The 16,820-nt window shown below is 42.4% G+C and overlaps 1 protein-coding gene across 16 annotated transcripts in view; it reads right to left on the reverse strand.

Annotated features, from left to right (window-relative positions):
• RFX3 (regulatory factor X3) overlaps positions 1-16,820 on the reverse strand; it is a 320,548-nt gene that overhangs the window by 33,147 nt on the left and 270,581 nt on the right. For 12 of the 16 annotated variants that reach the window (XM_064290581.1, XM_064290578.1, XM_064290582.1 and 9 more), the window contains one exon: positions 7,763-7,916. The exons of 2 other annotated variants lie outside the window; for them this stretch is intronic. In XM_064290581.1, the coding sequence (XP_064146651.1) occupies positions 7,763-7,916 (154 nt within the window). 2 more of the 16 variants (XR_010322875.1, XM_023539435.2) reach the window with 2 other exon arrangements.

Genomic DNA, 16,820 nt, shown 5'->3' on the forward strand with positions numbered 1-16,820 from the left:
CTCCTGATGTCTATAGTGATTCTCTTAGTTCTTGAGATGCTCTAAGAAATCTTGAACTTCTATTTTCTTCTCTTTTCCCACTTCCAAACTCTTTAGGTAAACTGTTGTCTAGTAGTAAACACTATGAAGACCCAACTTCACACAGAGGTCCTCTCAGATATCACTAACAGGCATGTTCTGGGGAGAAGGTGCACTTCTCCGTCTATTTTCTTGAGTAAAGGAATCCAGTAAAACAAACAAAAGATTGGTAACTGGTCCTTCCATCATTCTTTGGTACTTCTTTCCTTGACTGTTTTCCCAGCACTTATGGTGGAACTAGAAACCCTGATGGCATAGTGGTTAAGAGCTACGGCAATGGGTTTTTTTTTTTTTTCCATTTATGGTGAGACTGGGTTTAGATCAGTTACATGCAAAATCCTCTCCATTCCCTGAAGGGGATGGGAGGAGAGCGTAAGGCCCAGAGCGAGCAGGGAAGGAAAGTAAGTATGAGAAGCTAATGAGCAGGGGTCCCAGGGGGCTGTGGCCCTAGGCTGCTGAGCCAATAGGCTCTTTTCTCAAATGCAAGGAGAGAAAGGTACAGAATGACACACCAGGCAGAAGGAGAACAAAATGGGAGAGGAGCTATAGAGCCAACTCCCAGGAACTGGGTGCAGGAGAAGGGTCTCCTGCCTCTCTCCTCTAGGGGGCACTTTCCTTGTTGATTTTCAAGGGTCAGAAATTCTGCTAATATAGGGAACACAGTTGTAGCTAAACCCAAACTACAAATTCTAGGCATATAATTTTGATTCTGGTCTGGTCTGTGGGCGGGTATGGAGGAGTTGAAGGGTGTAATTTTGCTGCTGTTGTTTTCTGGCAGATTCATCTTTCTAATTGCAATATGCTTAAACTAATATTCCACTTTGTTTGCATGTTCTGTGCATCAGCTAACAAAACGTGGAAAGGGGAAAGGGTGGCAGGACTACCAAATGCATCCTGTAAAGAAGAGAAAAGAGGCCCTCCGACAACACAATGAAGGCTTGTGGGCCAGCCTCCTGCTTTGTGCATGGCTGCGAGTACGTGTGCATGTGTGGGTTTGGGGGAGTTGTACAGTACAGAGAAATATTAATTGGTCCCTATTCTGAAATTACCTACAAATAATATACCAAAAAAAAAAAAAACCTATTGCCATCAAGTCGATTCCAACTCATAGCAACCCTACAGGACAGAGCAGAATTGCCCCATAGGGTTTCCAAGGGGCGCCTTGGTGGATTCAAACAGCTGACCTTTTGGTTAGCAGCCATAGCTCTTAACCACTACACTACCAGGGTTTCCGTACAAATCATATACATGGTGAAAAATTAAAACCTTGATTAAGCCTATTTGGCTACTTGGAGTTAGATAGTCCTACGTTCTAGTTAGTTCTACCACTTGCTGGTTCTGATTGAGGGCAACTTTTAACCTTTGTCTTCCTTTTACTAACTCATCCTTTGCAAGGTTTTGGTGAATATTAAATAAGAATGTAAAGCACCTAGCACAGTGATTGTCATGAGGCTGGACCTCAATCAGAAAAATATCAACACAGCAAGCAATAATTAAGCTCTATTATAAAATAGGCAACATAACTCTTGGCGAGTATTCCTTGTATTTTCTAAGCTGCTACTTTTCCATGAAGATTTTTTTCCCTGCAAAGGATCTTGTGATACGATTCACTCTTTTTAAAATGTAACAAGCCTGTTATTCCACGGGCATATTTCAGTGTATTCCCCCTGCAGGAGAACAATGCTCGCTGGAATTTGTTTTTCCCTGGTTGGACTGTACTTTAAACATCCATGCTTATTATTTACCACAATTGTACTCCTACCAAATGGAGCGCTTTCGCTGAACCTTCATCCCCCAAGCCTGCCTCCTGAATTAATACTGCTCTTCTCTGGTTTTTAGGTTTTGAAGATTTTTTTCCCCTTCTACTTTTTTTGATGAGTCCAAGACGTGTTTCCTTTGATGGTAAATTCTTAAGGGTGCTTCGATTTTTTTTTTCCCTAAAGATATTACTGAAGTATTCTTTTCTATCTGATATTCACAACAGAACAATAAAGCATCTTTTGGTTCCTATTTTTATTTCAAAGAATTAGCTACAGAGGTAACTTGCATTTAAGTAGATTAAATAGATTAAAAATCGTTTTATGAAACAATCAAAATTTTATCGTTTCAGTGACTCTCTGAATGGACTGTGTATATTTTAAAAGAGATAAAGGACACATACCATGAACTCCCCATTAGAGATTCCAAAGAACCATAAAAACCAAATAAAAGGATTTTTTTTGTTTGTTTAATTCTTCTGATCAGTGTTGCTCAGTCAGCCTTATGATTTTATTTTTTAATTTAACAGGTGTGCAGACAGATGCAACTTGTTTTTTATATTTTATTCCTACTCTTAAAACTTCACCACTGCCAGAAAGCCTGTGGGCTCATTTATAAGACATAAAAATTTAAAAAATTACCTAGTTAATTCTAGCAGTAAATAAATTCAGTTTTCTTTTTTACCATCTAGTCGAAAAAGTAATAATGGAAATTTGGAATTGCAAATTCTTTAAATAACTTACTAATCAGTATTAATGTGGCGGCAGACTGACATCTAGAAGAAGAAAAGTTTTCAGGGCTGTTTACAGTTTGGGGGTCTCCATTATACAGTATTCTTCATTGCAACAATTTAAATGCTACTGTCAAAGGAAGGCAAGTACAGTATTTTGCATGCTTGTATACTTCATTTATATGTAAAACACGTGTTGGGCTCTCGTGAGTGCTCAAAGAACGCAAAGAATGTTAATTTTAAAATTTGTTAGTGTTCAAATTAATAAAAAGATACATTCATTGTTCTTAAATAACCTGAAAAGGAACTCTCTTTTGAGTCAGAATTGACTCGACAGCAACTGTTTTTTCCCCCCCCCCCTTCTTTGCTTCTGGACCTTGTTAGCTCTCTGATGTCTCTCCCCAAATAAACTCAAACCAAACCCATTGCCACTGAGTCTATTCTGACTCACAGTGACCCTATAAGAACAGAGTAGAACTGCCCCACAGGGTTCCCAAGGCTGTAAATCTTTAGAGAAGCAGCCTGCTACATCTTTCTCCCACAGAGCGGATGGAGGGTTTGAACAGCTGACCTTTCGGTTAGCAGCTGAGCACTTTAACCACCGCACCACTAGGGCTCCTTCTCCCCAAATAAGGCACCCATAAAAGCTAAACAAATGCCTTCTGAAGTCTTCGATTCTTTTCCTGGTTTCTCCTCACTGATTTTTGAACCATTCCTGTCCCAATCCCACCCTGTCCTGGGTCAGGTAACAAGGCACGTAAGCCCACCACATGGACCCTGGTGCCCAACAGCTTGGCTGCAGAACCTGACTTCACAACTTAGCTCTGTGACCTTGGGCAATTTACTCGGTGGCACTGGGTCTCATTCTGTCATCTCTAGAACAGGGATAGTGCTGGCATTCGCTCATAGGGTTGTCTTGAGTTATTAATATACGTAAAGCACTTGGAATGATGCCAGCTATCACTAGAAATCTTTGCTTTTTTGGCCTCACCCAATCCTGCCTCTTGTCTGCTGGACTGGACTGTGTATAGTGGGTCTTCCTGGTACCTGAGCCTTAGATCTCCCAGGACAGCTCTCCCTTGGCCATCTCCCTCCTGTCTCAGGCAGTGTCTGTCGGTGCCTGCAGTGGTCTGCACACCTAGCTCCAGATTTCCAGGACCCCCTTTTGTCCATCAGATATCACCTCAAACATCACTTCCTCGGGTGTCTCATACTAAAATGCAAGGTCCCTGAAGGCTGGGTCGAAATCCATTTGTCATCATTAGATCCTCACCATCACAGTGTTGGGCCCAGAGTAGGTGTTTAACAGATATTTATAAACTATACAAATAAATCAATGTCAGAGATCAGAATCTAGGGCACAACATAAGTGAATGGGTCCCTGATAGCGCAGTGGTTAAGCAGCTACTGTACGGAACATGTGGCAGTCTGCTTCCAGAAAATCCTATGGGCAGTCCTACTTTGTCCTACAAGGTCACTAGAAGTCGGAATCGACTCAGTGGCACAAAACATTAAGTGAACACGATTTGCCCAAGATTCTACCACTATAAATTCAGTTCTTCTGATTCAAAGTTCTCTATTTTCCCCAGGCCTTATATATTCAATTACACAAGTCATTCAGAGGCCCACACAATTACGACTGTGTAGGTTCTAGAATGAAAGGTAACCCTATTAAATGAGTGAGCGTAACAGGGGTATCTAAGGTGGTCTGGGGAAACCAGGTCTCCTCGCGGAACTGATATTTAAGCCGTGAAGGACAAGGAAGCGTTAGACTAGGCACGCGGGGGTGGGCAGGAGGTTCCCGGCAGAAAGACCGCTTATGCAGGGATCCTGCGATGGAAAAGCCTGGTGAGTAAGAACAGAGAAGGGGCCACTGCGACCATCACAGAATGAGCAGGAAGTGGGAGGCTCAGCTGATGGGAGAGGCAGGGCCAGACCACGCAAGGCCTGTTGTACCAAGGAAAGGGCTACCGAGACTTTGCAGAAGGAGGTAACACAGTCAGCTCTGCATTTTCCTGAGATGATGCTCACTGCACTATGGGGGGTTTGGAAAAGAGCAGGAATTTGGCACAGAATCAGGATGATGGCAGTGGAGACAGAGAGACAGGTGATCTGAGAGGTTTTTAGAGGTAACAGCAACAGACTTCCTACTGGTTGGATATGGGGTCAAGTTAAGAAGGACACATGAAGAAGACATTCAGGTTTCCAGCTTCATTAACAGGAGGGATCGTAGTGCCATTTACCGTTAAAGATCTGTTAGTAGATAGATCAAAGATTTAATTTCGCTAAGAGTCCTGGTGGTGTAGTGGTTAAGCACTCGCTGCTAACTGAAAGGTTGGTGGTCTGAACTCACCAGCTGCTCTGTGGGAGAAAGATGTGGCAGTCAGCTTCCATAAAGATTATGGCCTTGGAGACCCTATGGGGCAGTTCTACCCTATCCTACAGGGTCCCTGTGAGTTGGAACCGACTCAATGGCAATGGTTTTTTTCTTTAAGTGTATAATAAGCTGTCAAAAAGCAGTGGAGATTATTATTGTTTTTGTGGTTACTGTTGTCACTGATGATTGAAAACCACTTGCTGCGGTCGAAAGTAACAGTGATTTTCACAGATTTCCATGGCCTTGGGCATGACGGGCTGCTCAGCTGTGCAAGCAGGCACATCCGGACTTGGTGTTTGGGAAAGGAAGTCACCCTGTGAGCTAGGAACGCAACTGAGCCTCATCAAGTAAAAACCTTTCTCACCTCCAGTCTGGTTTCCAGGGTGGCTGGGTGTCACTGTGGGGCAAACATGAGTGTACAGCCTTTCTCTCTCCCGAGTTTCCTTTTCCTTTTCCCAAGAATCAAGACTTTTTAGATAGAAAGATGTGCCCGTGGACAACAGGTGTACAGGGCAGCAATGTCAAACCTATAACATTGGCCTTAATTAGCCTTTTGGGCTGAATAATGGGTGAGCACAAACAGCTCTAAGGGTTTTCCCACAAACTGCATTAGGGGATAGTAAGCAAAGAAATCAAGAGGTGTGCTTAGCTCTTCAAACTTTATAGACTATATTTTATACCTTGTTTTCTCATCTTCTCTTTCTCATCTAGATTTTATTTACATCTTATCTTTGTCTTGTGCGGCAATCTGTCATGAACTTACATTGCTTAGATGTGCTAACAAACAGAATGCCTATTAGGATGATCGCTCGGCAGCGCAGACTACGCAGCCCACCTGAACTCTGGTGAGCCAGGGCTGCTGGTACAAGCATGCAAGGAGGTAGCTGAGCTTTCCCCGGTGTGACCGGCTCAGGCCCACTGCCTTTGTTCCCTAGACAGGCAGCAGGGCTCATCAAGATTAGCCCATGGCGTTAATGAGGACCCCTGCCATCATGACCCCGTTGGTCCTGTTAAGAAGCCCCGTAGAATATGAGGTGGATGGCAGGTGTATTAAACAAACCAAAGGGGCACGTCCTTTCAGTACTCTGGAGCTCCGAGCTGAGAGATTCTACAGTACCTAACCCATGTGCCGGGAGCCCTGGTGGTGCAGTGGTTAAGAGCTCAGCTGCTAACCAAAAGGTTGGCAGTTCGAATCCACCAAGCTGCTCCTCAGAAACCCTGTGGGGCAGTTCTACTCTGCCTGTTAGGGTCGCAATCAACTCGACGGCAATGGGTTTAATCTATAAGCCAACAGGGCATTCTGAAACCAGGCATCTATAAAAGAACTAAAGAAGGAGGCAAAGAGGGGAAGCCAATCTAAAAGCGCAGATTGTTTGGGTCACTTGAGTGACAGTGATTCTTGCTTAATCTCACACACAGGTTTGGCATCACTTAGGCCCAGTCACCACTGGATAGTATCATACACGTGCATGTAGATCAGTATGTACACCAAGCAATTTTCAAGAAAGGGAAAAGAGAATATTTCAAGTGACGTCCTGAACAAGTTTGACATGTATTTTATTTATACTAGGAAATGTATGGAGGCCCTTGAAGTGATAAGTACTTTAATATGTTTTTTACGTATACCTTTATTATTGTTTGAGCCCTGGTGGCATAGTGGTTAAGAGCTCAGCTGCTAAACAAAAGGTCAGAAGTTTGAATCCACCAGCTGCATCCTGGAAACCCTGTGGGGCAGTTCTACTCTGTCCTATAGGGTTGCTATGAGTTAGAATCGACTCAAAGGCCACGGGTTTGGTTTTTGGCTTTGGTTTGTCCTTGTTAATTATTAAGCTAGGAAAAAGCATCTAATACTATTTATTTTCACTCTTCACTAAAAATGAATGTCACCTTTATTGCTTACTACAATCTGGGTAATTTGCAATATTGTTTAACTTAGTATAATACAGCAAGATATGAAACAGGCTCAATTAACTCTAACAAAATGAGCCAGTTATTGGCATCTATCCCTCTTACTAAACAAACCCTGTTTATATTAACTTCAGAGTTTTAGTTTTCGACACTTGGCAAAAGATAAGACATTTTGATCGCCATCCAGAAATTCTGAAGAAGAGAACGTTCTCCTCCTCATGGTTAGAAGCCTGGGTTTGAAAACCAGGCTGAGTGTTGAAAAACGGTTTCCACCACTTACTAGCTATGTAATAATCTCTATGCTTCACTTTCCTGTGTTAGCTTCAGATGCCCATCTGTGAAACACAACAAAGTGGTGCCTATCGCAAAGGGCTGTTTGAAGCGTCAAATGCTTTACTGCATGTAAAGCACTTAGAACTGTGTCAGGCACGTAGTGTGTGCCCCCAGAGTACTAGCTGCTATCGTCACCATCATCGTCATGATTTTCCCCCTGAAATAGAAACATTCGCTTGTTCTTGGGCCCTGGGAAAAAGAATCTACAGAACACACCCGCCTCTGTATGTCTCAGCCCTCCGCCTTATCAGAAGCCTCACTCTTACTTCCACTCAGCAGGCTACTTGTCACCTAGTGGTTCCCAAATTTTCTTTTACAGACACCTTTATGCTGTACCAAACATTTCATGAACTGCCACATGATACAATCTACAATTTTAGGATCCTCTGATTAGGGAAATACATTATCAACAGAGGGATTTGTGGCCCCCTGGCAATAACACCACCGCCCCTCCAGGGTCTAAGACTCACAGGTTAGGAAGCCAGACTTTAGTCGATAATTAACATATTCAGATTGAGATGTGATGCAGGCTCTCTCTGAAAAACCCAGTGGGCCCAAGCTCTCCCGGCCTCTCTTACCTCGCCCATGACCGCTATGGGTGTCTCTCCTGTTGCCTGGGCAACACGATGCTCTACCAAGTAGAACATATACTCGTCATAGAGGAGACGGATCAGGTGGAAGGAGCCGAAGCTAGCAGCGCTGCGTAAGGTTAAGTCCCGGATGACCATTGAGCTGTTCCAAGAGAAAAGACAGACGTGCAGCCGACGTGAGGAACTGGGATTAGAGAGCAGTTAGGGGGCCTAGCAGGCTGGTAGGGCACAACGTTGGCCGTGAAACAATTTCATTACTGAAAGCGGTTGGTTCAGCTGGTTTAAATGGGGTGCCAGAGGGGTGATCCTCACTGAGGCTTGATCCTTACTAAAGCGAAACAGGTCTGCGTTGGGAACGCTGTTTCACTCTCAGAGGCAAGTCTCTCGACTCTACTAAACTCACAAATTGAATAAAGATTCTGAAAGGTTGACAGCTCATCGCCTTCATAAAAAAAAGCAACTGAAAGTGAAAATCTTACTGATGGTGCGTTAACACTGGGTCACCTCTCAGTAGTAAAGCCCTTTGGGGTACACTTTGGAAAAAAATATGTATTTGCAACAGGTAAAGGTTACAAAATACACTAAGCCATGTTCCCATACTGGCAACACAGAGCATAGATAGTACGTGCAAGGGTCCCTGCAAGTTTTGGTCCCAGGCAAATTTATTAGGTGATTCCTACTTTCTTACTGATTTCCATTTAAATTACGGTTATTTTCCACAAGAAAGAAGGCTAGTAAAACCAATTAAGAATTCATACCTTCGAAAAATGTGAACATTTAATTTATAAAATGCAAATATTAGCTTCAAACTACAAAGAATAATTATTAATAAAATACAAACAAGAAACTCTTTTTATATTCAAAACAAAATTGTGGCCTGACTGAATTTAGAACTCTATAAGCGAACGGCTAAAAATAGATGATTGCTGTGATTTATGACAAAATCTATGACAAAATTCTGTTTCCGAATCTACGGACGCCTTTCTCAAAATCAAGTGACGCATCACCCACTTGTAAAAATAATTACTATGAATGTAACAGCCATTTGAGATGAAACATTTCTGTTCCTATGAAACATCTTTAACGGGTAGAGAAATGCCTCCTTAAAAAGGGCAAAAGCAAAAAACGATGAAATGCTGCCTAACACTTTTAGCCTTTCTAATCATCTGCTCTCGGGAAGTAAAAACGACCCTGAAACATTAAACAATGCAGGGTGGAATATTTGCTCCTAACTGCAGCTCTCTTGCTGAGGAAAGATAGCAAATATTTAAAATGTAGCGTGGAGAAGACAAGGAGCTAACAGATACACAAAAATGTGACTAGTCTTATTCAGAATTAAAAGACGCACATTACAGCAGGGAAGTATACCTTATCCACTGTATGCGAGCGGCTGAGAAACCCAGGGCTGCAGATGGTAAGGGAAAATCATGCAATCTTTGTGGACAGCACGTCGGCACTATCTGCCAAAACTTAAAATGCACAAATCCTCTGGCCTACCAACTCTCATTCCAGAAATGTACATAAGTGAGCAAAGACATTTTTAATATTTGTACTAGTGAGAAACGAAGGGGAAAGCTAAATGTCAATTAGGAGACTGCTGACTGAATAAATCAGGGCTGATTCTTATACAGAGTTTTATGCAATAGTTAAAAAAATGACGTTGACAAACAGGTAGACAGGAAAGATGTCTCTGATATAATCTTAGGTTACAGAAGCAAAATAAATAATATAAGCCCACTTACATAACTCTTCATACAGTTAAAAAAAAAAAATCCTAGCCCTAAATAAATGGGACTACTGAATTAGCACTGAGACAGCACACCTCTTTAAATGGTATTAAAAAAAAATTAGTCACCCTCAAAAGTTCATACCCTTTTACCTGAATTTATCTGGAGAAACATGTACAGCTTTGTACAAAAAATACTCATGACAATATTTTTGTAATATCAAAACCACCAAAGAACACCTAAATGTGTAAGAATAAAATAAGGGATTTTTTTTCTTTTTTTTTTTGTGCTTTAAGTGAACGTTTACAAATCAAGTCATTCTCTCATGCAAAAATTTATATACACCTTTTGCTACATACTCCTAGCTGCTCTCCCCCTTATAAGACAACACACTCCTCTGCACTCTCTTTCCGTGTCCATTCAACCAGCTTCTGGCCCCCTCTGCTTTCTCATCTCCCCTCCAGACAGGAGCTGCCCTCATAGTCTCATGTGTCTACTTGATCCAAGAAGCTCACTCCTCACCAGTATCAGTTTCTATCCCATAGTCCAGTCCCATCCCTGTCTGAAGAGTTGGCTTTGGGAATGGTTCCTGTCTTGGGCTAACAGAAGGTCTGGGGACCATGACCTCTGGGGTCCTTCTACCCTCAGTCAGACCATTAACTCTGGTCTTTTTATGAGAATTTGAGGTCTGTATCCCACTGCTCTCCTGCTCCCTCAGGGGTTCTCTGTTGTGTTCAAAATAAGGGAATGTTTTAATAACTTATTAGACATATACATAATGAAATATTATGAGAACATCAAAAGTTATGCTTCTGAAGACATTTACTAACAAATGCTCAAGATGTAATGTTAAATGAAAAATGTTAAGGGAAAATACAGGCATGAAAACGAGGGCAAACAACTGGGCCCCCATTTTATATAGCACTAAAAGAAAACATCTCATTAGTAGTAATTTTTGGGAATTAAAACTATGGGTGATTTAAGTTTATACTTTGCATATATTTTGCATTTTCCAAATTGTATGAAGTGAGCACATATTAATTTTATAATCAGAAAAATGTTTGTTGGAAAAGATAATCATTGTAATAGCGAAGAAATACTGTATCTTTATGCAAATAATACACACGTTTTACATTTGTTTGCCAACAGCTTCCTCTCTCTGAGAGGTATTTTAATAAATGCTGCTACACCAATTTTTTTTACACGTTGCTGTAAAAAAAAGTAGCTCACTTAGGAAAATACCTCTGGGGTGGGGAGGGAGCGGTTGGCAAGCAAATGTAGAAGGTGCATGTTATTTGAGTAAAAATACGGTAATCCTGGGTCAGGTGAATGTCAATAAATCTTTGCGGGGATAACTATCACAGATATAGAATTAATAGTTTATATATTTCTTTTATATTTCTAAATTCAAATTTTAGGCCTTAGTGTTTCCTTAAAAAGTAATAACCCTGAAATAATGTAAATGGCTAAGAAGAATGTTCATACTGAGAAGTAGTTTTCTGGTATCATTATAAAAATGCAAAGTCGATTATTTCTTTTCCAAGAAAATTCACATTTATTCATTCAACAGATACTTATTGTGTTAGGGTCTTCTTTTAGAACAAGTCAGATAAAATTTTGGTTTTCACAGAGCTCTTCATTCTACTGAGCCACCCGTTTGTTGTACTGTGGTGGCTTGTATGTTGCTATGGTTCTGGAGGCTATGCCATTAGTATTTCAGATACTAGCAGGGCCACCCAGGATGGACAGGTTTCAGTGGAAATTCCAGACTAAGACTAGGAAGAAAAGCCTGGTGATCTACTTCTAAAAGTTAGTCAATGAAAACCCTATGGATCACAATAGGATACTGTCTGTTACAGTACTGGAAGATGAATCTCCTAGGTTGTAAAGCACTCAAAATACACAGTGGCTGCAACAGGAACTCAGACATGCCAAGGATCATGAAGACGGCACAGGGCTGGGCAATGTTTCATTTTGTGGTGCAGGGCGTCACCGTGAGTAGGAGTTCCTACTCTATCAACAAGGTAGATATAAAATATACAGTTAAAAAAAAGAAGAAAAAAATTTTTTTTTTTATAAAGTTAGGTCCTGATAAATCCTTTGAAAGAAAATAAGTCAGATTAAGAAGCTAGAGGTGATGGGTGCAGGCATCTTAGGCTAGGGAGTTGGGGGAAATGCTTTCTGAGGAGGTGATACCTGAGCAGAAACTGGAGTTTAGAGGGCAAGAGAGCCCCGTGAACATACAGGTGAAGTTCTCCTGGCAGAAGGGCGAGCAACAGCGAGGGCCTCGAGGCAGAACTATGTGTGCTGTGTTCAGAAAACAGCAAGCAGGCCCTGTGGCTGGAGGCCAGTCAGCAAAGGGAAGCCGCATGCATGACGGGGCCTGGGAGTCACTCACAGCCAGACTGAGGAGGGTCTTGTAGGGCACTGATGAGGTCTTTGGATTTTTTTTGGGGGGGGGGTCTGGGTTCTTTCACTCAAGGTAATTATCTTGAGATGTGTCCACGTTCTGCTGTTGGGTGCTGTCAAGTCTACTCTGACTCCTAGCGACCCCTTGAGGCCTTCGGAGTTTATTCTCAGTATTTTGGAAACTTTTGGAAGGCTGGGCAATCACCTTCCTTCAGCACAAAATACACACGTAATTCTAAATTCTGTTGGAAAATGGGGGGGGGGAGGGGGAAGGCCTGACCTTCAATTATAATATCTAGTAATTTTTTTCTTATTTAAATACTGGTAAGCTTGTCATGCAATTATGGCCACACGTTTAGAAAAGCAGCAGTTGCATCATATTATTAACGCGACGTCTGCTTTATTCTCTCCGTCTTGGGCCTTTGCCCTACGTGCTGAGGATGAAATGACACAATTAACAGTTTAACTGGAAATCTACTGCCCGATGCAGATCTCTGTAAGATATGTCGCCAAGTTGACTCCATTGAATGTCATGTTGCTAAGTTACCGGGAATTCAGCTCCTCTTATAATCAGAGTTGTAAACAGTAATTATTTTATAACAGATGAAAAATACCTTTGTGTATTTGTCTTTCTAACTCGTGGTGTGGAAAGTGAAACACACACCCTACCACGTGACACTCAGCTGCTGGTCTGTGTATTTGAGGGTGCATCACCCCTTGCCTCAGAAGAAAGGGGAGAAGCCACACCTGTCCCCGCCAGGTGAGTTCTCTCTGAACAGTGCTTCCGGCTGATTTAAAGTGAGAATTCCAGTTTGGGAGAGTTACAAATTGTCCACTTGTAGGCAAACAGGGCTCCCTATGTTTCTTTCAAATTGCATTGTCAAGGCTTTAATTTTCTTCTTTAAAAGTGGAATATTTGGATGACCCTTTGGATGGCAAAGAGGAAGGCTGTGTTCTGTCACCCATAAAACACACAAAGTCCCCATGACTTCTCCATGTCTGCCCAAGAAAGGGGGCGATGTTTTCTTCTACCTCCCAGGGAGCCAATAATAGCCATTCAAAGCCAGGTGAACCCCCTCTGGAGCAGGCAGTGTGTGCTGCAATGTACTAACTACCGCTATCACACTTCCGTGCCAGCTCACTTCAAGTATGTCTCCATGAAGATGAGTACAGAGACAGAACTTTACGAGTTGTGAGACTGGGTATCTGACTTCAGAACACGAACGGTCTGTGTATGTGACTGCAAATTCTTATGACAATGCCAAAAACATTTGGGAAAAAGAAGTGGGGAAAAAAAAAAACCCTCTTGAATTCTACGTCTCTTATAGTTGGTGAAGGCAGTTTTCATTACTGAGTATGTTCTCAGGCCTCAGTAGAAAACAGTTCAGATTTTAAAGGCTCCTGTGTTCCTGAGCCATTGTTTTTGCCTACCAGCAGGAGGTCTGCATCTGCCTGGTTCTGCCTTTCCTTCTCTGGCCCTGAACTGTAAGCCTTCGAGTCCTTTTGAAATGAAAATAATAACCATAATAGTGTCTAATAATAACAAGCCAATTATCCCCAACTCCGGGAGGATGGAGGGCAGGCAAGTGATGATCTACTGGGTTTGTGTATCTGCAGAGAGCAAAAGGTACAAGGAAGTAATTTTCTCTCCTTTCAAGGTACCTGCAACAGATCTCTGTGGAGACAAGGGCTCCAGGAGTGTATTTCTGAAATGATATCAACTAAATATAGGGGAAAAAAAAATCACAGGAAGGAGTAAGGGCAAGTCTAACACTAACAACATAAGAACGCAGTAGGGGAGAAAGAAAAAAACCACCTTTCTTCCTTTGATTCAGAGGATGGATGGACCCAGCCTTCGGTCGTACAGGTGGCAGAACAGCCAGCTAGGGTGGCCTTCTGCTTCAGCTATCGTTCACGGAGCTATATTATTTTCATGGGGAAAATGGATGAATAAAAGTCAATTCCCAAGCAAATGAGAGAGTAAGTACCTGCAATGTTCTTAAACGTTGCCAAATTAAAATTTTGAATTTTGCTATTACTGTGACTGCTGGGGCAGCTATGTTGCGAATGCTCTGACGCTGTTTTCCCCACAGATCTAGAGAAACTTCCATTTGTTACCAGCACCCTTCTCATTAACACCCAGATCCAAAGCTAGCCCAGGCTTCACTGCAGCGCGTCAGTGGGTCACAGAGTCAGACAACACCTTAAGAAGGTACGTCTCAAATCACGCGGACGAAAGGTACTAAATACAGGAGAGAAAGCGCTCTGGAGCACTTCCACTACAAAACACAAAGCAAAACATCAACGACAAGCTTTGGCAGGTTTTCTTCCACTGCATTTGACCCTGGCCTAGATACGAGATGCTATTTCCATGAGGAAGGGACAATTTTACTCATAATTAAAGGTACACTATGGGTCTACACCTCTACTGTAGATTGAGAAAAAAAGATTAGATCAAATCAGTTGAGAAAGAAAGACATTCCCACTTATAATAAGAACCACGTCACTACCATCATAACTTACAGATCTCTGGTACCATCTTTATAAAGGTAGCCAGAACAACATGGACATCCTGTAGTCTGGGCTTCCTGGGAGCACAGTGGCTGCTAGTTCCTACACTGTTACTTATTCCTATATCTTCTCTTCTCACAACTTGCTTTGGCATCACCACTGATGTCCAAACTGAGGATGACAATGGTGTGCCCACAGCCACAGTCAGTGGCATGGCTTATGGCCACTACTTTCTGATACACACATGGTTTCATAGGATCTGATGAGGCACTGCCTATACCTCAAAGTAGATGTGGCTTTTAGGTCATAGCAATGAGATCAACCTTTATCTAAAGAAGCAAAAAAAATCCACCTCCACCAGAAGAACAACTGTTGTTAGGTGCCCTTGAGTCAATTCTGACTCACGGTGACTCCATGTGACAGAGCAGAACTGCCCCACAGGGTCTCCCAGCCTGTAATCTTTACATGAGCAGATCACCAGGTCTTTCTCCTGCAGAGTTGCTGGGTGGGTTGCAACTGCCAACCTTTAGGTTAGCAGCCGAGTGCTTACCTGTTGCATTACCAGGGCTCCTTAGAAGAAGAAAAATGCCAGTATTAAAAACACAACTCATGACATCTAGGTCAATTGGCATAACAAAATGTATTAAGAAAACGTTCTTCATCTCACTTTATCCCACTTTAGTGACTGGCGTCTGGGGTCTTAAACGCTAGCAAGCGGCCATCTAAGATGCATCAATTGGTCTCAACCCACCCAGAGCAGAAGAGAATGAAGAACACCAAAGACACAAGGTAAATATGAGCCCAAGAGACAGAAAGGGGCACACAGATCAGAGACTCCGTCAACCTGACACCAGAAGAACCAGATGGTGCCTGGCTACCACCGATTACTGCCCTGACAGGGAACACAATGGAGAATCCCTGATGGAGCAGGAGAAGAGTGGGATGCAGTCCTCAAATTCTTGTAAAAAGTCTAGACTTAATGGTCTGACTGAGACTGGAGGGAACCCAGAGGTCATGGCCGTTGGGCCCTCTGTTAGCCCAAGACTGGAACCATTTCTGATGCTAACTCTTCAGACAGGGATTGGACTGGACTATAGACAGAAAATGATACTGGTGAGGATTGAGCTTCTTGGCTCAAGTAGATACATGAGACTATGTGGGCAACTCCTGTCTGGAGGTGAGATGAGAAGGCAGAGGGGGACAGGAGCTGGTTGAATGGACACGGGGAACACAGGGTAGAGAGAAGGAGTATGCTGTCACATTGTAGGAAGAGCAGCTGAGGTCACATAATAATGTGTGTATAAGTTTTTGTAATGAGACACTGACTTGAATTGCAAACTTTCACTTAAAGCACAAAAAAAATACAACTTATTTAACTTATGAAATTGGAGCTCCATTTGTCAATTCCATCCTACAAATATATGGTATAAATTCCAATTTACATGGGCTCTGTTTTTAGCCCCTGTGGCAAAGCTACAGTCACCAGCTCATCTCAACATTTGATATCCTAGTATCATGTAATCAGAAAGCCTTTCTCTTCTGAGGTGCTTCCATGTCTACAAAAACATCCATGTCAAAAAAGTGATTGACGTTAACTCATAAGCTATGTTACTCAATGTCTTCTAGGTTACTGGTCCTTAGATTGGGTGTGCATTCAAATTACCAGAAGAATTTTTTGAAAGAAATTCCCAATTGCCCCCATTTCTCATCTCCACTCCTTGACCACCAAGATTTTGGTTCAGTTGGTCTGGGGAGGCACCTAGGAATTTTTTTTAATGTTAATTCTGATGTGCAGCCAGTTTTGAAAAGAGTCATAATTGTTAAAATGAGGAAACTAACTAGACGGGTCTGAGCACAGCTCAGCACACCTGGAGGCTGGGTTAAACTTTAGACCACTGGGCTCTAGCCTCGGTTTCTGTTTCAGGTAGATTTGGGGAAGGGGCCTCACAATGTGCATTCTAACAGGTTTCCAAGTGAGGGGTGTGATGTCTCTAGTCCAGTGGCCACACCTGGAGAATCAGTGAGTCAGAGAGCAGAAACAAGGGTGGGGCTAGGCCTAAAGAAAGAAGCTTAAAAAAGGTCTGTTTGGAAGAGGGAGGACTGCAGCCCTTTCCGACCCTTACTGAGCACATTATCTAGAGCAGAACCCTAGACACCAGTATTCCCATCTAAGGACCTCCAGGGCTTTAAGCAAGAAGCTTTTTGATTTTTTCCTAGCAGAAAACTGATTTCCGTGAACTCCCGGTATGACTCCAGGAGAGCTGGGTTGAAGACAATCACAGCAGGGAGGTTCCGCAAACGCAAAGTCTTCACTCTTCTTTTGTCCGAGGAGCATGTACATATACACACAGATCTGCAAGAATGTGAAAAACAAAGCTGAGGAGAAATAAATGTGATAC

This window comes from Loxodonta africana, chromosome 9 (assembly GCF_030014295.1).
Source record: "Loxodonta africana isolate mLoxAfr1 chromosome 9, mLoxAfr1.hap2, whole genome shotgun sequence".
NCBI lineage: Eukaryota > Metazoa > Chordata > Mammalia > Proboscidea > Elephantidae > Loxodonta > Loxodonta africana.